This window comes from Centruroides sculpturatus, unplaced genomic scaffold (assembly GCF_000671375.1).
Source record: "Centruroides sculpturatus isolate CEXI.00-Female unplaced genomic scaffold, Cexi_2.0 scaffold18, whole genome shotgun sequence".
Taxonomy (NCBI): Eukaryota; Metazoa; Arthropoda; class Arachnida; order Scorpiones; family Buthidae; genus Centruroides; species Centruroides sculpturatus.
In genome coordinates, this window is record NW_019384302.1 from 568,609 (window position 1) to 592,180 (window position 23,572).

The following is a 23,572-nucleotide window of genomic DNA, read 5'->3' on the forward strand; positions in this document are numbered from 1 at the left end:
AGAAGTTAATAGCATCAATCATTTATTTATATTTAAAGATAATATTCATTCATATACAATAATATTATTAATATAAATGAATATTATCTTTAAATGCATTTATGCAAAAATTAAAAAGAATGCTTTTTTTTCAGGGAGGATATAGCAGAAAGTGTAAATGGAAAAACTGCTGATGGTAATTATTATTATTATTTTTTTTTTTTGAGTTTTTAAAATATTTTCACAAGTTGATAATGATACAGGCACAACACAGTAAAATCAATTTTAAAAATATTTTATTGTGGGATACAATTATAAGAAACCAGTTTAGTAGATATTACAAGAGGAATTACCCAAATTGATAATTCAGTAAATTACAATGAAAATAGTAAAGAAATGAAGCTAAAAAGTTTTTTTAACTTTTCAGCATTAAAGGATAACTGTTCATTTACTATTTCATGGTCAAACAATTAGAATAATCAACAACAAACAAATAAATTGTTGAAAAAGGATATTAAAAACTAAAATAACTTGCTTCAAAGTAAATAATAGGAAATAGATAATAGTTTTGAATTAGTTGTTAAAAAAATGTTTACCTTTTACAGATAATTTGCAGAATATCACAAAATTGAAATTTAAAAGTGATTATATGTTAATTTAGAATATTCAAGAATATTAATATATATCAAAGAATATGGAAACATTGTGAACTTTCTAATGCAAATGACAATATTTTATAGTTAAAAACATGAAAAGTAATTTGGAAAAATATACAGAAACTTAAAGATAGTAGTATCCTAGAAAGTATGCAATCTGAAATTAATTCAAATGAAAACTGATTATTGAATATTGAAGTTTTATAAAATCTAAAGGCTACAATACAATGATATGAAAGTTTTTTTATATAAACATAAACTGGATGTTGTGAGCAGAAAATTAGGATCATATCACAGTGTATTAATTTGAAACATTCATAAAACTTAATTTATTTTTAACTAGTAATTTTGTTTTTGTTCAAATCTAAAGATGACTGATAAATGCAACTGAAAATATTTATTATTTCAAGAAGAAAATACAGCTATTTAAGGAAACCAAAGATTAAATAAAGGAGAAATGTTTGTTTGGACCAACTTCAGTTAATGTACTTTCTCCTTTACTTAAACTGTTTTGGATTTTTTTTAAATAACTGTTCTTCTTGAAACATACAAAATGGTGCCAAGCCTTACATTTATTATTTATTCAATTTATTGATTTGCTAGTTTAAAGGTTGTTATTCACCATATACTTCATTGTAGCAATTATAATCTTCAGTATTTTTGACACTAATGAATAATGCTGAAATGATGCGTTATAAAATTGATGATAAACAATAAAATTTATTTTTTAGAATATTGAAGGCTTGTTTAGTAGAAAAATCAATATTCTAAAAGGCAAAAATATTTCAATAAATTTTATTGGAAAATTGTGTCATTGATTTTGTGATGTACTGTTTTAACATTATTTATTGTATATAATGTTTGTAGTTGTGTATTGTAGCTGTGATAGAAATATAATAGTTGATGATTTTAATTTATGTTCTGTTTTCATTATCAATAATTTAATTTTCTTATATGTGTTATAATGTAATACTCTAATTTTACTGAATTACAAGGCCTACACTGCTACAATCATGTAACAAAATTTATTTGTTATTTATAAATGTTTTTAGCCAATTTTCAGATCAAAATTAAAATTCCGGAATATATGAACAGGTTTTAAAATAGCTCCACTTAAGAATGGCTGCCGAAGAGAATTAGGGAATAAATAAGTTTTAATTGAAAAGGCAGGCAGTATATTTACAATATATAAAATACAGAAGAAACTAAAATGTTTTCCTTTTCATCCTGTCCAATCACTAGGAACTAAAACAGTCTTCCTTTGCAGAGAGAACTTTTTATTAGAGGCTATGCCTATGCAATATTATGCAAAACACATTTTTAAAAAATTTACTGTTGATAAGCCAAAAATTGTAAAAATATATACATAATTTGAATTAAAAAGGTAGACAGTATACAATACATAAAATACAGAAGAAACTGATGATTGGACAGGATGGAAAGGAAGATGTTTTAGTTTCTTCTGTATTTTATATATTATAAATGAGTATTTGGGATTCATTCCCTTTATGTCTTTGTTATTTCAGGACCATGGACAAAAAACCAAGATTTTATGGAGCATTAAAAATTGAAAGAATTTTTTACTATTAGAGGAGTTTTATGTACTGGGTATTTCACAATGATTGTTAGAGTTTGACAAACTTATTATGTCTACTTTATAATTCACTAAGCTATTGTTTTTGCTCAAATATAATCAGAATCTCTTTAGTTTCTATTATGTGATACATTACAATGTGTAGTTTATGCTTATGCCCATCAGGAATCAGTTTTCTCAATAAAGATGGATTATTGACTGTTAAGCTCTGAACTCTGAAGCAGGTCTATGTGGTAAGGCTTCATATGAAGTCATTTTCTTAAAATGTACCATATCATTGTTTGTGGAATACCCAGTTCTTTTACTGGCAGAAAAAACAAGTGCCTATGGAACACCCTATAGCAGTAGTTCTTTTTATTTAAACTAGTAGTGAGAAAAGTAGAGAAATCCAGTCTACTTTCTTTTGCATCAGATTGGATTTTATATTGGAGATATATTGACAATATTTTGATAATATGAAGAAACAAGGATATCATTGAAAACTTCATTAACTGCATTTATCAAAACTCTCTTGGTCTACACTAGCCATGGTCAACCTGTGACCCGCAAGTCCTGATATGTGGCTCCTGGGCAACATAATTTTATTTTTCTATTTTCTGCCTCCTGCCATTATATAACACTAATCTGGTATTTATGATGAAGAACATTCAAACTAAATGAGTAATAAAAAGATGAGAATAAAAATTTACCAGGACAGAAATTTTTTATATATTACTAGTTTGCATATCGTTAGCATATATTATTTTAGTACTAGTATACTGGAAGTTGTGGAGTGTGTTGATACTCCATGTGTGGCTTAAATCTTGTAATTCCATAAGAAAAAATACATGCAGCTTGTCAGAAGCCTACAAAGTTCACTTACAGTCTACAATCAAAAAAGGTTGCTCATCACTTGTTTACACCTTAAGTTGGAATTAAAAAGTAAGGCATGCATCTACTTCCTTGATATTTTACTGATTTTAAGGACTGGACAAATTTACACTAGTGCTTACATTAAATTGATTTTCATCCATTTTATTTATATTCCAACAAGCTCTCTCAGTCTTTTCTTTTACAAGATATCAGTCTTTTGAACTCTGGAGTTAAAAGAGTGCAAACTCACTGCAACAGAAATGATGATAAAGATATGAAACGCCACAGGATATGCAGGATAACAACCATACTTGGTTACAAGATAAACAATTTGTCATTATTCTCAAACTTTCAGTTTTCCTGTCTATGCATCTAGCACATACAACCTTCCAAAAAGACTTTGCAAAGTTTATTATTTAGAAAGTATAGTTCCAGTACGTAAAGAGTTGGCTACATCACATATTAGAGTCGTTTACAAACATAATTCCATAACATACTGGCTGTGAAGGAATAATAAAAATAAGACTTTGGGTGAATATAGAACAGAGAGTTACTTAATACCCACTATGTATAATTTCTTGAAAGTGAATACTGTTGATGTAGGTTATAGCAGAAAGTTTTCCTCAAGATTATATAAGCACAGATATAACACCTGGACCAGTCAGACCAGCACTACGCTAAAACTGCTATGCTAGCACCAAGAATGTAGAGATTCTTTGGGAAAAAGCTAAGGGTTTAAGAAATGCCATGCTTTCTACTTATGTTGCAATGATGGAACAAACTGAAATATTTAATTTAAAATTTACATGAAAATTCTTTTGAAAGATTTTCACATGAAGTTAACAGAAGAAAACACAGAGCTTCATCTTTTTTTATCCAGTGTAATCTACAATAAAAGGTTGATTTCTGCTGTAAGACTATTTGTTCCTGAGGTGTGTAAAGGACATAGGACAAAGAAAGATAAAGAAGCCCTGTGTTTTCTTCTGTTAAATTTATATGAAAATTTTTTCAGCATTTTTTCATAATTTTAAATGTAATGCCATCCTGGCTGTTTATTAGTTTTATTAATGTTGAAATATTTAAACAAAAATTTGAAGCACCTACTTGAACACAAGAGACACTCTGCATATCGTTAGCATATAATAATATATGCTAACGATATGCAAACTAGTAATATATAAAAAATTTACAAAATTTAAGAAAATTCTTAAATAGACAATACAAAAATGTGTCTTATCGCTTGTCCTTTCACACACGTGAGGAAAATAACAGGATTAGAGAATCCTTCCCTAATTCTTGAAAGTTTGTGTCATCAAATCTGTTGAAACCATAGTCCACTTAAACATTACTTTAGCTATTTTGTTTATTTTTATGTAATTATTAATATATTAAAATGGCATATATTTTATTTTACTTGTTTTATTTACAGTTAAGATTTTGAATATTTATTTTCAAATTATTCTTTCCATGAGACTGAAAATTTTAGACTTTCGAAGTACTTTTGCTGTTTTGGTTTTTTTTTTTACTAATATTATGCTAAACTCCAGATCATTTCAGGAATATCTAAAAGAATATTGTCCCTATCACACATTACCTTTTAGATAGGCCTAGTCTGTGATAGGGACAGTAATATGGCATTAGTGATCTTTTCTGTGCTCTAAGCAACTGTTGAGAATGGCAGAATTCATTCATAATTAATGAGATTAGGAATCCATGTTGGTTTATATTCAGAAATATGCAATATTTCTGAATATAAACCAACATGGAATATAAACCAACATTCAAAAATATGCTGTATATTTATGTGTGTTTTTAATTTCAAAATGGTAATTTAATTTTTTAGAATTTTGAACAATAGCTAAAAATTAAGCAGCAGACTATAAACAATGATTTCTTTTTCTGACATTTTTTAAAAACTTCAAAGCTAAAACCTCCACTCCACATTTCAAATCCAAGACTTGGATTTGAAAAGTTTTGGATATAAATGATGACATTGCATTCTGATTTAATTTATACATTTTGTCATTAGATGTTAATTTTAATTAATCTTACACAATAATTTATTTGCATGATTTACTGTTGTGATATTTGTAAAGAATTTAGCAGGAACTTTGTTATAAAATTAAGTATGGATTAATTTACAGTAACTATTTTTCATTATTATTACAGAAGTGGAGGAGCATTATAATAATATGTATATCTTGGGAGCAATTGGACAAGGTGATTATTATATTATAGTTTTGAACATTGTATATTGTATAAAATAATTTCACAATTTACAAACACTGATTAACTTATTCATTTTTAGCAACTTGGTCTTGCCACACGAAACCTAACATCCAAGATCATACAGTGTTAGAAACAGGTATATAAGATTATGGTTACTTTTTAAATTATTTTTAGAATGTTTCAAAGTATAATTTTGTTTTTGTAGGATTATTATCTCCAACTTCTCCATCTTTGTCAATACCAGAAGTTTCTTCTCAAGAACAGCAAGAATTGGGTTATATGCCACAAAGAGATGATTTTGAAAGAGTAAGTAAATAAACTTTCTGATTGTTTTCCATAAAATTTTATTATAGGGTAACTGTATTAGTAATTGGCATTATAAGTCTGTTTTAGGTTTCATTTGTTGAGAAACATGTAAATATATAAAGTTTTCTTTATATAAAAAAAACCATAATGAAAGGTGAACTTTCATTTTATTGATAACTAGTTTCAAAATTATTAGAAAAATATTTTTTCTGAAAAACTTATTTTTTGTTAATTGTATACAAAATTTCAGTAATTGTCATCTACAATTAAAGTATAACCTACAGTTTAAATGAAATATAAATATAATTAAAAACTAATTTGTAATGTTTATAGTATCATAATAATAAGAACACACCTGAATTCTATTTGCCGAGTTTTTTCTCTTTATTCAAACATTTTCAGCCTATTTGGATAGGCCATCCTCAGGTTTTCATTCGTCGTTGAATGAAAACCTGTACAGTTACACTATTTATTAATTGATATGAAAATATTAAACCATTGATTGTACCTTTCATCATAATTTTAAAAAAAATACACATTACATAGAAAAATATCAGTTGTAAAATATATGGTGTTAAGTTGAAATTACTGAACAATATCTCAATTGGGCTGCATTTTCAAATTGCAGACCTATAAATTTCCACTGTCATCTTTCCCCATGCTCTGTTAATCTCAAAAACAGGTTAGCTATATGAAAATTGAGACCAGATATGGAAGGCTTAGGGACCAGAGACACCCAATTAACTATATACAGTACAAACTTCCAGTCTGGCCCAGAAGTCAGAATTTTATAAATTAAATGATGATGAAAATTACTGCCCAACAATGTCACAACAAGTAATTACTTATTTAATTAAAGAATATTCATTAGTAAAACTAAAACTTAAAAATCTAAAAGCAATTATAAAATTTGGGCATATTATTTTTCAAAACATGGCATAAACATTAGACAGATATAAGTTAATTAGAAAATTTTTGAGAATTCTGTAATCCTGTGTCTGCAAGTGTATAGGAAAGCTACCAGTAATTTAACAATCCAAAACTATGGTTTAATTATGTTTATTTTGTTAATTACATACGTACGTACATACATAAACATAATTAAACCATAGTTTTGGATTGTTGAATTACCTGTCAGTAGCTTTCCTATATACCTGCAGATGCAGAATTACAGAATTTCCAAGAATTTTCTAATTGAAATATAGCTGATATTCCAGAGAAAGGAGATATAAGTTACTTCTTACAATGCAATACAGTTACAATGCAAGGTTATGGAGAAACATAAAATTAAAGCAGAAACTGGCTAAGGGAAAATGAAGTCATCCTCCTGAGGGGCAAGAACAAACCAATTGTTCCAATGAAGAAAGAAATGTAGTAACAATTTTATTTAATTAATATGGTAGCATACCATTTAGGACTAACATAAAGTGATGTATGCATCACTTTGTTAGTCCTAAATGTAAATCTCTTTCAATGGTGAAATATTTCATTTATAGATTACTTCCTGTCTGATGAAAATAATAGTCCAGCAGAAATTTTTAAAATTTGTAAAGTTTGTAATTTGTAAATTTTAGATTATAATTCCCATAGAATATAAATTAGAGTAAAAGTTAATTAATTTTTACTCTAATTTATATTCTGTGAAAGGAACAATATATGATTAAAAAATTTTTAAAAATTTGTAAATCAGTTTTTAAATGTTTTCAACAACCTTTGCCAAAATGACTATTGGGAACATTTCATTTCTCTTCTTTGTCAACATTATAGATTTCATGACTATTAGTCAGATTAACTTGTCATGATAAAATAATAAGATTGGATTAACTATTGAGCTAGTATTTGTCAAATTCATTTCATCAATACTATGTAATTTGAAATGTCATCTTGTATTAAATTTTACAGTAATTTTTAAATAAAATAAAATTTAGACTTTTGGAAAAGATCAATCCAGAGTAGGACTCAAACCCTTAGCTACTTCTTATTGTGTGGATGCATTGTCAGTTTCACTGCTTAAACTTTGGTCTGAGTTTTGCTTCCAGACCAGTTAATTTTAAGAAGTAACCATATGGGTCACTTGCTATACCAACTGGGGACAACTTGGCTTGGCTGTTTATATTAATTGTCAGCTAATAATATTGTGTTTACCGTCAATTTCAAAATACAAAAACTAACTTAAAAATCCAATACATAACAGTTTTCTTAGTTTAGAATAATTTTTTAATATTTTACTCACCTTGCTAGCATTTCTAAACATCAATATCTCTTATTGTATTTTATTTTTTATTTGTAGTACTAGATTCTGTTTGATAAAAGATGAGCTTTTGGAAGTAATTTTTGAAAAGTGGTTAATCTCCTTGATTATTAAGATGTTAGAAGTAATATTAGTTCTTTAATGTTATAGATGTATTTTTTTTTACATTAATATAAAATAAAAAGCAATAAAATAATTATTAATCAAAATCATTTATATTAATTTTATTTCTGTCAATTTGTTGATGAAAACTGAACTGAATATGACATAATTATCATTTTTATTGTATTAAATTTGTCAAATCTTACAATGTATAAATAAGCATCATCAAAAAGTATAAAATATCATTAATTAAGTAATCTTCAAGTAAGAAGCAATATTAAAATAAAACTTCAACTGATGTTTTCTAAGTCATAATTCAAATAGCAAAACAAATGTTAGTTTTGTTTTGCTCTTGGAAAATATAAAATGCTGATTTCACAAAATAGGCAACATTTGCAGATTTAGCATAACACACACACTCATACCCAACTGTTCCAATAGTCTAATGGTCAAAAATTTTCACAAATTTTTAATTACAACCAGTTTATTTTATGAAACATTGATTTCTTTAAAAAAGTTTGTAGAAAAAACTTAAATATCTTGATTTTCACTATTTTGAATCATCAGGAACAAGAGTCTTTCCTTGCAGAGACTACCTCTTATTAGAGGCTATGCCAATGCAAAAATATGCAAAAACAGTTTCAAAGAAATTATGTATTTTTTAATTGTGGCTTGTCACCTGTGAACTTTTTAAACTGTTTTTGAATATTTTTGTGGAGGTGTGGCTGTAGGAAGACTGTTGTTCCTGGTGATTCAGTGTGGCAAAATCAACATATTTTAGTCTTTTCTATGTATTTTTTTAATGTGTAAATTCATCAACCATTTTTTAAAAATAAAGTAAGAAAAATAGGTTTCTTTGTCTAAACTCATACAGATGATGAAGAGAGATTTATAAAAATTCAGCAATGAGTTGCTTAACTTTCCCAGCAACATTTAATACTACATGTGTGCATCTGTAATATTTATTAAAAATTTTTTATATTTTTAATTATTATAAAATGGCAAAAAGCTTAATTTTGAAAGTAAAGATGGGTTTTATAAAAAAAATTGTAAATGCTAATGAGGAAAATTGTCATTAAGTCTGACCCTTCTTGATATGACTTACAACCTCCTTTATCTCTCCATCCCCGCGACCTTTAACCACCAAAAGTTAATAGTATCAATCCCCCTAATACACTAACCTCCCTACAAAATTTCAGAAATTTTTGACAAAAAGAACAGTAGTTATTAAGCTTCAAAGAGGGTGAACAAAATCATACCTCCCATACGTACTAACATTTACATACAGAAAACACCCCAAATTTTATACATATTATACATACCCAATATTATACATACAGAAAACACCCCAAAGTTTTTTGCATTTCTCAATGTATCAAGGTTCCCCAAGTCCAAAAGTATAAAAATCTCGGGTAACATTTTTTGACTATTGCCANCGTGTTTTTGTGCATAATGCCTTCTCAAATTATACTCTTTGAAGACAGGTATTGAAACACGACAAATTAGGCAGAGTGCCTCACCTTTCACCTCAAGAAAAAAATAGTCCTCTGTCCATTTCTCATTAAATAACCTTCTTTCATCGATATATTTCCTTTTCTTAGAAACTGTTTTTTGTTGAGTCGTAGAAGCCATGCTGACGGGTAAATTGACAATACTGTAATTAGTTATTTAACTCCCTTGGTAACAACCAATTTTTAATTTTAATGTAATTAGACATAAAAAATACTTAAAACTGAAAAAAAACGAAAGAAATGCGTTGATTTTGAAGAGAAAGCTTCAAAGTTTAACTTCCATTGTCTCGCCTTTCTGCGAAATCTGACGTCGATGAGTAATTTTGTTTACAGCTGGATGACCTTAAGAACAGCTGGGTCTTTTGCGGAACATTCTCATAAAATCTACAGGAGGATAAGGGTTTAAAGTAGGGTGAATACTAGCTGGCCGTATATTTTTAAATATTTTTANCATAAAAAATACTTAAAACTGAAAAAAAACGAAAGAAATGCGTTGATTTTGAAGAGAAAGCTTCAAAGTTTAACTTCCATTGTCTCGCCTTTCTGCGAAATCTGACGTCGATGAGTAATTTTGTTTACAGCTGGATGACCTTAAGAACAGCTGGGTCTTTTGCGGAACATTCTCATAAAATCTACAGGAGGATAAGGGTTTAAAGTAGGGTGAATACTAGCTGGCCGTATATTTTTTAATATTATTCAAAAATTACGTTTTTTATTGCAATTTCAGACCCCTGATTTAATTAAACATATATATAGTAAAATATATTAATTTAAAAAATTAAAAAACTATTGGGAGGTTGTTTTGACATGTATTTACTTACTTGTCTTAAAAAGAAACAACTATTAATAAATTTTAAAAATAATGTAATTTGTTGTTTCACAAATAAAAATAAGAGTCATAAGTCAAGTTTGAGCGGAAACGAAAAAAAGAACGAACCAGTGTTGCCAGATGTTTTTAGTGTTGCCAGATGTTTTTAGTGTTTGTAGCCAAAAATTCTCTAAAAAGTAACCCAAAAGTAGCCATTTCAATAATACTGTTTATGAATAAAGTTTCGCGGCTTTGTGAAACTTCTTTTTTGAGGTTTATGCCGATGAAATAAATAAAAAATTAAAAAATTGTCAGTTTTGTTTACAGTTTATTGGGCCGCATTGCGACTTGCCTTGGGCCAAATGTGGTCCGCGGGCCATGGATTGGACACCCCTGATTTAGAACATCAATGCGGACAGATGGTATTTGTAGAGTCTGAATTATCTTGATAATTATTAAAACCGATTATATTCTAAAATAGTGAAAGAATTTTCATTTATCACTGGATTCTTGCTCTATGGTGTTCTAAAACAGTTATTTATTTATTCATTTTATTTTTTTGAGTTGTTTTAAATCAAATAAATCAAGGTCCATATATATATATATATATATACAAGATATGGACAAAAAGTTTGTAGACAATTGGAATAAAAATTTTTTATTTTTTTCCCCTTGTTTATAGTGCACTTACTTCAATATTTTTTCACTAACTAAAACATTACCGGAAGTCTTCTTCTCTGAGCTACTTTGGTAAATGCAGCAACTCTTCTCTAAGGGCTTTTACACATTAGGCATTTTGCGTTGCGTTAAACGCGCATTAGCAGTGTACACACCGCGTGTTAGCTTGGCGTTTGACGACCATTTAGTGGAGCGTTAGCACTCGCTCAGTTTGGAAATGGACATGAAAGTAATTGCTTGTGTGTGTCTCCTCCATTGTCGCTATAAAAGACGATGGCAGAGGCAAAGAGAATTTTGGGTGCACCCAATATTTCGAGATAGACTGACGCATGGAATGTTTCTGACGTTGTATCCAAAACTAAGATAATATGAATCCAAATTTTTTAATTTTTTTAGAATATCTATAAAATCATTTGATGATGGCTGGTCTCTTTTAGATTTCATCAATAAATAGATCAGTATTGAAATGATCATTCTCCAATTCGGCCAATGTACGTCCACTCTACCCAAAAGCACGTAATCAAATGTACAACAACATGGCAGCTTGTATATCTCAAAATGCGCGACTGGTGCCTGTAAATCACGCGTTTTAACAAAAATCTATCAATGCGCGTTTGATGCACACTTGGCCAAAATCACGTGTTTGAGTATGTATGCCTATGCAGAACTCTTGATTCTTTAAAACGTGCGTTTAAAAACACCTAATGTGTACACAGCCTAAGACATGCTCTTTTTCCATATGTCTATATTGCATGGCCATTTTAACTTTAGGAAAGAGAAAAAGTCACATGGAACAATATATGGGGAATGTTTGAGAATAACTGTGTAAATTTTGGTGAAAAAATCACAAATACTGAACAGTGTGTGGGCAGGTGCTTACTATAATAGAGAATGCGTTTGTTATTCATCCACAAGCCTGGTTTCACACACCTCACACATTCTTACCTATCTTTTGGATAAAATGAAGAACACTGTCTGATTAGGTGATACAAGCTTGCGATGCACAACACCTCAAATATTAAAAAATGCAATCAACATTTTTTTGATTTAGTGATTGTAGAATGTTTGAAAAGTTTGTGGCCTGACAGATACAAATTACAAATTGTTTTGAAATCATTTGTATTATTTAATGTAATCTGTAAGATCAGTGCACTTAATTCTATGGTGCTACAATGCTACTTTACTCTTTTTTTTTATAAACTGATTTGTTGAGATTGAATAAACATCTGTTGTGGCAATAACTTCATCTATAAAATTTCTTTTCTAGCCAAGAAATTTTTGAAGTTTTGAGAAAGGGAAGAAGTTCGTTGGAGTCATATTAGATGAATGTGGGTCAGGTAGAAAATTTATTTCTGGCATTTGACTACCACAATTGTGGCTGCACGAGGTGGTCTGTTGTTTCAATGAAACTTGCTTTTTCTTGGTCATTCTTGGTTTTTTCCTCACAAATGTTTTCTTTTAATTTTGTGCAATCTCTCTCATTTTATTTCAGCAGTCTTGTAAAACTGTATTGTGAATTTTAATGGCAATTGTTATTTTTGCCAGCAAAAATGATAAAGCAGATTTACCCAAAGTATCCCTGTCACTTTTAATTTCAGTTGGAGTTGTATCCTTCTTGGCAGAATATTTGGCAATAGCATAATTCTCAATATTTTCTATTTTTTAAAAAAAACATTAGAAAAACTTACTTTCATAAGGTAATAAAATTTTGTGCTGTACATGTTTGTACTAAAAATTAAGTATTTAAATGTCAAAAACACAATGAGATTATTGTAACACCAATTCTATTAGGCCTTGATCTTTACTTTTTTTATCAGTTTTGGCAATGCAAAAATGCCATGTACCTTACGTTGGGGAATTTTTACCACAGCCTTTTTGGAGATGCGGTATCATTTATAGGCATTTCTACCCCGTATAAGTTGGATTATTCTATCACTAGCTATCGACATGGCTCCATTCACTGTGGTGGTTTAGTTATGCATAATAAGAGTATTTTATAAGCCATGGTATTATTTCTTTAAAAATAGCTTCAAATTTAACCTCAATCTGTACAAGTAGAAAGCCTGCTCTTCATTGTTCATTCTAAAAGGGAGTGTGTTTTTAATTATTTTTTAAGATTAGTTTTATGATAAAAGTGTACCTATTTATTATATGTACTGTACATTTACAATAAATGAGTTCCCTCAACTAATTTTTGGAAACAAAAACAGAATCAGTTTTGCAACAAAAAGGGTCAGTTGAATTTTTACTTAAATCATTTGTTTTTTTGCAAACAAATGATTGAACAATTCAACAAAATACTCCAACAAAAAAAGAAATTTGGACCTGTTGTTTTTCCATTAATTTCTCAATGTCTGGTTCCATTGATGTTGGTAACATCTGCAAATCATCTCGTTCAGTTATTTGAAGTTTGTTTCATTTTTTCATCAGAAGGTTTGTGGCAGCACTAAAACCTCTTTCTCAACTAAATATGAAGATGGAAATGTAAATTTCCTAGTCATCTTCCACAACTTGGGATACAATGTAGATATTTGATTTTACAACGAAAAGTTTTGATAATCTTCTTTAAATTTAAATTTGAGCTCTTTATTGGATGCCAATTCAATAAGGTGTTCTTGCAAACTGATATTGGTTACTTCGACACAAGAAAAGGGATCCAGGATTGAATTGGGTATATTCAGTGTGAGGATGTTGTCAAATCAGTCTGAAAAATCTTTGTGAAGAGCCTCCAAATGTTTACAATATAAAAGGATGTTACTTGTGATTTTTCTGTAAAGACAAATTTAGGAATTGAAATAATTTTCTTCTATCTGTATAATTTCATCTTTGCCATAAAAGAAGAAATAATTGATTGTTTTAATTAAGTTTAGGTTATTGCTTTGCTGTAAACTGTAAGTTAATTTCATTAAATCTCTTGAATAAATCTGTCAGATAGGCAATATTTATTTTGGAGGTAATTAAATCAGTTCTTAATATTGGATCTTTAGTCTCAAGAAATTGCAAAACAGAATCATACAGTGTAGAATCTTTTTAAGCAAATATCTTTGGATAGTCAGCAAACCTCCATATGTAATAATAAGTTATAGTATTGTTTGTTGTTTTCTTTGCACAGGTTGGTAAATAACCTGTTACTAAGTGGATTAGACTTAATTTTGTTATCTGTGATAATAACGTATTGTAGTGAAGTTTCTTGCCGTGGTTTTTTGCTACTAAATGCTGTCGATGGATTACACAATGTATTACATTTGGCACAGACTTCTTTGGAAACAAAATGAAACCTCAATGATGTTCTACTAAGGCAGGAGCACCATCTGTTGCCATAAACTCTATTTGTTAAGGGAATCTCTTTATTTTGAAAAAATATTTAAATGATGTGAAAAATGGACTCCCTTTTTGTGTTGCTTATCTTTGTTTTAGCAAACAATAATTCCTACAAAATTTTTTCTTCTTTTACAAAGTGTACATATGCTAACAATAATGTTTCATTCTTTGGTAATGTGGATTCATCAAGTTGCAGTGTCAATCATAAGAATTCACAAAGAGATTGTTCGACATTTTAAGCCATTTCATCTATCCTACATTGAACCGTGTTGTAACTTAATTTTCTTTGGAGTATCAAATGGAAATATGTGAAGTATGGTGCATAAAACTTCTGCTATGCAAGGTAAAAGTATTTCTTCACCAATTGCATATGGTTTTCTGGACTTAGCAATAAGTAAATATAGTAATACCTCAACTTACGCTACCCCAACTTACGCGAACCCGGAGTTACGTGATTTTCAAATCTCGTTGATTCGTCTTTTGTTTGAGCACCATGCAACTCTTGACTACTCACTCCCCCCACATTATTGTTCAGCTTACATATTTGGACGTGTCGTGCGGAATCGACACATAGCTACAATTTGTTTTGTGTTATTTATTTCTGTGTTTGTTATATCTATGGAGACTTGAGAGACTCTATGTGGTGATTTCTTGTAACTGTGAACGAATCAAAAGACGAGATAAGATTAACGAGAACATTTATTAGCTTACATACATCCGACTTGGATTTTACACAAATTGCGAAATTATACCCCAACTTACGCGAATTCGGCTTACGCGGTCATCGTTCGGTCCCACCTATCGCATAAGTTCGGGGTATTACTGTATATGTTATAAGATGTTCATAAGCCATCATTGTTGTTTTTGGAAAGGTTGAAAACATACCAGATACAGTAGGTCTTTTGAAAAACTGTGGACAGAGTGATTGAATATAGGATATCTCTTCGTCATTTTTATCAGTGTGCATCCTGAATGATCTTTCAATCTTGAAAGCTTTGTAGCTTCGTTACTGAAAGTTTTGCGACATAAAAGACATGTCAAAAAAGTTTTGTTAACAGATGATTTGATAAATTCAAATTTTAAATACCTGGCATTGTACTGCCTGCATGGTTTTTTTTTTGAGTCACCCATATTTTTTGTCTGAAAGAAAAATAAATGTTTTATTTAATTAAAGAGAATTGAAAGAAATACAAAAAATAGAAGATCTACTGACCAAAATACATTTTCCAGACTGCTCTATCAGTTTAAATAAGATTAGATATTTTTTCAGAAACAAAGCATTGATAATTGTTGCCTTTATTTCATAGTTTATAAAAAATAGTACAGGTATACCTCGCCTTATGTCGTTAATTGGTTCCAGGAGAGGCGACGTAAGTCGAATTTACTTGTTTCCGAATCTACTTGTCACTAGGCCAAACCATAAATTACCAATTCCAGTTCTGTATTTTATTTATTAATGCATTTTTAATAATATATGGTTAATAAGGATCTATTTTAAGCTTACAAACAAATAAATTTTAGTTTTTAATATAGTACAGAAAAAAGTAATCTAAATTTACGAATGCATGTACTGTAAATACAGTACATACTTGTAAATGTATATATTTTAATATGATTTTATGTTCTTTAAACGTTTTTCTAGTGATATTACGAATTCAATATTTGTGGCGGACAGACGTAAAGTCGAGTAAAATGACTTAAACTTGATTTTTATTTTTCCATATACTTTTTTGACAAACGACGTATAATTGGGAACGACGTAACTCAAAACGACATAAGTTGAGATATACCTGTACTTACCTCCTGAAATAAAAGTTTCTAAATGATTTGGACTTTCAACCAATCACATATACAGTAAGACCCTACTTAATGTGGGGGATGTGTTCCTAGATGACAAAGTGTTAAGCAAAACAGCATTAAATGAGGTCATTTTAACATAGAGTAAATAGGAAAAGGGGAACACGCGACCACAAACAAACAAATTTTACTTTAATTTTAAGTTATTTTTATATTAATTTGCAGCTATAAATTTAGATCTTTTAAAAATGATTGATGAATTTAGTTTAGTTCAGTCCTATCCAAATTTAGAAGTTTCATTGAGAATACTCCTAGCACTACCTATTATTGTAGTTTCTGGTGAAATAGGCTTCAGTAAACTAAAAATTATCAAAACATATTTAAAAGTGTCACTTGCTCAGAAAAAGTTGTCAAATATTGCAATTTTGATAATATAATTTAAGAATTTGCTTCACTAAAAGCAAGTAAAGTAAAACTAAAAAAGATTTGATATTGGGCATTTATAATTGTAAGTATAATTGATATTATTTTGTCTCTATTATTAAATTAAATTACTGAAAAATTTATAATATTCTAATTTATCTCATGTGTAATATTTATTTTGTTTTTCTTTTGTTAAGATTGATGTGATTTTATTTGTAATATATGTAATTATATGTTACTACTATTGTATTATTACTGCATTCTGTGACTTTTTTATTTAATAATTAATAAATTTATTTTCTTCCCAAAATCATTTATTTATTTATTTATTTTTATTTAATGCTTATTAGAAATAAAAAAGACTATACGTAAGGGTAAAAATTTATCCTCCTGCCTTGGGTGAAAATACGTCTAGGCCCAGCTCTGATGAAGAATATTACCAAATGACATCCATGTAGCGAATTGAGAGAAACATAGCATATTACTTAATTTTTATTTGATATTTTCGTGGATTTTCATTCTTTAACAAAGTAATATGGGTCTTTATATACAACTATCACTTATTGCCAGATTTGTCTGCAATCGCCCCACAAAAATCTTGTAATTTATCATCGCCCCAAGGGTTTACATTCACCCACTAGTGAGAGATATTACCACGTTAGGAACAACTGCACTAGAGGATATCAATTATAATTCAAATAAAAAACAAAACTATATTAATTTAGGCCTAACCTTTAGCATTTCAATTTAACAACAGAGCTAACAACATTAAGTAATCAAAAATATTTATTGTAATTTAAATAAAATACACACCAAGAAATTATCAGTTGTTTAAGTATATTCTATATTGAAAGATCAGTATTTTGCATTTATAAATTTTTAAAAATCTGTAAGATGTCTTTCTGTTTGAATAAAACATGGTTCGAACGTGATGGCAGTTAGCACCAAGTTGGTCACATGATAATAGCATGCCCCCGGCCCATCGTTCACGTTGGCTTCAAGTCTTATACAGAAGCATCCGCTTATAATTTGAGTATAAGAGTACACTCTTACAGACAGGTTGCCAACTTTCAGAGTAACAAATTCTGAATGCAATGTGAATAAAGATCAACTTGAAAAATGTGCCAAGCAAAAAGAACTCTGTAAACAAACATGGGAACATTTTTCTTTCCCTTGACAATTATGACGAAGAGAAATCCAGATGGATAAAGACAGTTAAGATGTAAGCCTGTTGCTCTTGGGACCTGCAGTTGCATCCAGGAAGAAACACCAGACATTTTTAATGGGCATCTATTCTGGATATGTCATGCTCCAACTCCCTTTGTGGGACTGGTTGACTCCTTGGTAGATATGATTAAAACAGGTTCTCTTAATGCCTGTGAGCACTGAAAGAACATGTTTTAATCATATCCACCAAGGAGTCAACCAAGTGGATGAATCAAGTGGAGAGACAAAAATGAAAAAGAAAAACAAACTAGTTGAAATGAAAACAATTTTGATTATAGTTAGAGATGCTAAATTCATGTAAGGAATAAAGGGACAAATTAAAAAACACATACATAGCTTATTTATTTTCAGAATATTTCCAAATAGTTATTGATTTCCAAACAGTTGGCAACCCTACTTACAAATGAGGCATAATCAGTACTATATTCTACAAAGTACTTTAAAATCTCATTATTTTTAAAAAACTTTTACAGTAATGAAAGCATTTTTTTAATTTTCAGTAATAGTTACTGCAGAGATGTCACTAATTAGTTACTGTATTAGTACATTTAATTTACATTGACACATCAGTGCAATGTTCTTTTAAATCAAAACAAAAACTGGCACACAAGATCATGTTGGCTTGAGTATGCTGTTACAAGTAAAACAAGACTAATTTTTTTCTATTCATTCTGATACTATAAACATATCATTAATTATTTTATTGGGATTCAGATTATACATATTCTGTCACTTCTTTCATAATTCATAAACCAAGTGATTTTGGTACAGAATAGATGAATGTGAACTCATTCAAACATCACTCGAGAATGCATTTGTTACACGAGTAATTGTGTAATACTGAAGAGGAATCACTAAGATGGTGTAAATCAAAATGTATTTATATTAGAGAGAGTGATATATTAAGAGGGTCATACTGAAAGTCATGAGCAACAATTTTTTTATAATTCAGATTAACTTATTTTTGGAAAAACAAATATATTGCATTTTTTTTCAGACTTTTCTTTATTTTTCCATGTAGTCTCCATTTTTTGGATACATTTTTCCTACCATTGTGGGAGCTTGAAAATTCCCTTATGATAGAACTCTGTTCCATCACCATAAGAAAACTGACAGATTGCTTTCTTGATGTTTTCCACCATTTTGCAGTGTTGGTCTCTCATGTTTTCTTTCCTAACACCGAAAAGATGATAATCGGAGGGTCTAAATCGGGGTTGAATGCAGAAGAACTTCCATCCCATTCTAAATTTCTTCCATGGTGTAACGAGTAGTGTGGGACCTTGCATTGTCATGCTGCAAGATGAACATCTTTCCAGGACGTTTATCATACAATGCATGACAGAGCTTGTGAAATGTCGTGCATGATGTACTGAGCAGCATTAATGATTTGCCTAGGTTCAAGAAATTCCACCAGAATCATCCTGTCTGCATCCCAGAAAACAGTGCCTACAACTTTTCCAACTGATGGAACTGTCTTTGTCTTCTCTTTTGTTGGGGAATTGAGATGGTGCAATTCCATACTTTGCTGTTTTGTTTTGGGTGCGTAATGGTGGAACTGGCTTTCATCACCCATCACAATACTCGACAAAAAATCATCCTCCTTCATTTCCATATCTTTTAAGAAGTTCTTGAGTGATAGTTTTTCTCTGAATTTTGTTGTTGTGAGTCAATAAACAAGGAACCCAGTAGGCTCACATTTTCCGATATCTAAACTCTTGATCATCTCCTGGACTTCACTCTGCCCTATTCCAAGATTTGCTGCAATATCTTCCACAGTTACACATCAGTCGTCCTTAATGATCTCATCCACTCTTGTTGTGTTTGTTAGAATAGTCTACACAGTGCTTTTTTTGGGGAAAATAAGGTGGTGGAATGCCCACTAGGGTGCGTCCTGGACTACTAGTGAAATATAAAACAGTCGAAATGACAGTCACCGGTCGTAATTAACACTGTGATTCCTGCATTGCTGTCAAATCATGACATGACCAAACACAAGCCGAGCGGTATGTCACAGTCACCACAAACTAAGTTTGCAGTATGCATGCATCGTACACAAGATTCGGCACACAAACAGGAGCAGGACCGTCTTAATAATTGTGTTGTTGATCTTCTATGCTCAACAGAGCGATTCAATGCAGACCAAACATCAAATTTTCAAAAATTCTCTTAAAACTTTTAAAATATATAAAAAAAATGTGATGGAATGCTGTTCCATTGCGTTCTAAGACAAAAAAAAGCGCTGAGTCTACAGATGGCCACTACGAGGCTGATCTTTAATGCTTATGTTTTCATTTTTAAAACGTTTTACCTATCTTCTAACACTGTTGGTGGCCATGCACACATCCCTATATACATACTGAAGTCTCTGGTGAATTTTTGCAGTGGAGATTCCCTCTTTAACAAGAAATTCAATCTCAGCCATTTTGTATAGGCTGTCTGCAGTCACATGATGGGAACTAACGATGTCACGACTCACTCGTGGCACTGTTTATAGTCTGTAAATTAAGATATGTTCTTAGTTTTTTTATAATTAATAGATTATGATTTATAAAAAAATTGTTGCTTGTGTTTTCAGTATGATCTACCTAGTAAAGTGCTGTAAAGTGAAATACTTTAAAGCAAGATAGAAATTTCAGAAAATACATGTGTATTTATACATATTAGAAATTGCTGAAGGATTACAAATTAAATATTTTTAGTCATTTAACTATTTTATTTTAAATTAAATGAGCCAAACACAAACAAACATTTGTTACTTATAAATTTTTGTTTCTTCTCCATATTGTATCTATAGAGTTTATTGTAACTTTTTTACAGAATTTAATTTTTTTTAAAATCTGTTGTATATTTATGAAATAACTTGTTACATATAATAATTTTATTTCTTTATTGCCATATTTCTGATTGTATATGTTAGTTTCATATATACATTGTGTTTTGGACGAGCTGTATTACACATTTTTCTTGAAAATTGGTATTTACAGAATGTTGGGGACAATTTTTTTTTATAGTCAAAGCTCATATGAAGAATTGATTGGCAATGTTAGCATCAAACTAGTCCTGGTAGAAATAGGACCAACTGGATCTGACTCTGAATTTGCATATCAGAATGGTTTGAATTGAATATCATAGAGGTGTTAGTAAGAAACAACTTTTGTTAGAAAAATTTATTATTATCCCCTATAATTTACAAAATAAACTGAACTTTTCTCTTCACCATTTAGGTAATAAATAATCAATACATACAAAAGATGTTGCTAATGTAAACTGAGTAACAGATGATCAAAACATCCTCCATTTTATTCTGAACATTTTAGAGCATTTTCTTGAAAAGCATCTTGTGTGTGAAGAATAGCAACTTTCTTGAGAAACTTGCATGCTAGCCTGATATGTTGTAGTTTGCCTCTGATACACAAAATCTTTAATCCTTTCTTGTAAGCAATAGTCTGTGCATGTTAAATAAGGCAGTTGTAGTGGCTGCGATAACGGGCCACCTCTTCCAGTTTACCCATGAAGAAACTTCCAGTCCAGAATTTGGCAAACAGTTTGGGTAAAATATGCTGGCAGTCATTTTACTGTAATAACATTGTTCGTGTCACCACCTTGTACACAGATATTGCATACCCTGTATTCTGTATATTTTGTATTTTGTTCTCTCTTATTTTCATCAATAAATGTGTTGCTGGCACTCATGATCCTACCCCTTCACCACCTATCCTATCTCTCTTTCCATTTCACCTTCACCCCTCTCCTAAACCTCTCTTTCCTTTCCATTTCACCTTCGAGCAATATTACTGACTAGTCTCAAGCTTTCACCCCCTTTCCAGTAACAATGTAATCACATTGTCCATCTAACTGCCAATGATATGTCTCCCAATTCATTTTGGAAGCATATTAACAAGAAAGTTTGTAAAATATTGTTCATTCAAATGCATTTAAAAAAATAAGGATTAATTATTAGATCTCTAGTGATACCATACGGGTATTAAGATATGCTGTTGTCCATCTAAGCTCTCTGCTTTTCAACAAAGAACATTATAGATAATGACATCTCTACTGGTTTTGAATGTCACATCAGATCACAGAACATCTGGTGGAAAAGCAGATTACTTTTTAGTGAACAGTGACAGAACTCAACACAGTTTTGAAGATCAACATAAAAAGTTCTTATTCAATGCTACTTGAAATGAATGCATCCTATTGTTATTCAAAATTCTACAAACATTTGAACAACTCATTCCATAATCTTAAGATATTTTTTGAATGGAATCATGAGAGTTAAACGTAACTTGTAGCAGCAACATATACCTCTCCCCCATCTCCAACTCCATGTAATTTGTTGATAGTGATTGTTGTGATCAAATGTTGATAGTTTCACATATACAGGTTATCAAACATTAGCATACTTAACAGGAGTAATGTATTAAATTTGAATAAAGTTTAGTGTAGAGGTGAAGTTACTATTAAGAATTAATTTATGCCGGTTTTGGGTGTTTGACTTCACTTAGTGTAGAGAGAGGTATTTTGCAGCTCTATAATAAAATTTACTTTATATTCACCCAAATATCATTAACATGTTGAAAGTGTCTTCATTACTGTAAGATATGATTTTTCTGATATAAATGAATGTTTGAAAAATTACCAAAAACAAATAGACAAAAAGACTGGAAGTTAAAGAGATCAATAGGCAATCTATCATGTTTTAAAGTATTGTAACATGATTGCTTATTTTATAAATGTGATTAATAAATAGTGAAAGAAAAGGTTGGTTCATTTTATATATGGTGAAGATGATGATAAATTTTACTAACAAAAGTTGTTTCTTAAGAAAAGCTCTGTTTAACAGTTCTTGACCTCTGTTCTAATATGCAAATTCAGAGTCTAGTTTGGTTAGTTTTATTTCTGCTGGGTTCTGATTGATGACTATGTCATTTATCAACTCTGGGCTTTGTTTGACTATAACAAAATTTTCCTCAATCTTTTACAACAAATTCTTCTAGACAACATACATTATGGGTGGTATGAAACACACTATATACATGTAGTGTGTCTGTTGTATTTACTTGAATGTAAGATGCAATTTTTTTTAGGTTTTAGTATCTCTGAAAATAGGATGTCATGTGTGTTATTTCTCTGTAACTAATTTAATTATATCATTTTAATTTTATTAGACCAGTATATTTAAGGGTAAACTTGGCTCAATCTCAGTATTACAATAATGTCATAAGTATTATTACAATAATGTCCCTGGATGAAAATCCCAGAAAAACTTGCGTTGGTTGCTTTCAAGAAAAGTTGCATTTCCAATGAGTATGATTGTATGAGGGAAGATGTGAACATTGAATCCAGTGTTGATTAGTGTAAGTTTTGTTTACTACAACTAAAAAACTAAAATTAAAATTATACATATATAATGACTACATAAACAAACATCACAAATTCCAATAAATTTGTAAAGCCAAACAACTACCAGATGACGTCATGCTACTTTTCTACGATTATATTTAATTAATTACTAAATTATTTAGTACTTAATTAAATATAATTGCAGAAAAATAGCCCAATGTAATTTGGTGGTTGTTTAGCTTTCTATAATGGCCAAAACTAATACTCGAGAATATGACTGACTAAAACAACATTAGTGTGGATTCAGAAGAATCTAACACTACAAATAAAGAGGTTTCAAATTTTTATACCATGGAACACGATTTATAACTTATTGCAATAAATATTGATTCTGTTGATATAAATTTGTCTCGAGTTGTGTATTAAAAAATTCTATTGCTGAGCATATAGAAATTAAGGTGTGTATTTGATTCAAGTAAATACATTTGTAAA

General features: G+C 29.8%; 1 protein-coding gene across 1 annotated transcript in view; it reads left to right on the plus strand.

Annotated features, from left to right (window-relative positions):
- LOC111614186 (transcriptional adapter 2-beta-like) overlaps positions 1-23,572 on the plus strand; it is a 49,466-nt gene that overhangs the window by 8,902 nt on the left and 16,992 nt on the right. The window contains exons 3-6 of the mRNA XM_023355593.1: positions 135-175; positions 5,251-5,301; positions 5,390-5,446; positions 5,516-5,616. Of these exons, the coding sequence (XP_023211361.1) occupies positions 135-175; positions 5,251-5,301; positions 5,390-5,446; positions 5,516-5,616 (250 nt within the window). The remainder of the gene's footprint in view (positions 1-134; positions 176-5,250; positions 5,302-5,389; positions 5,447-5,515; positions 5,617-23,572) is intronic.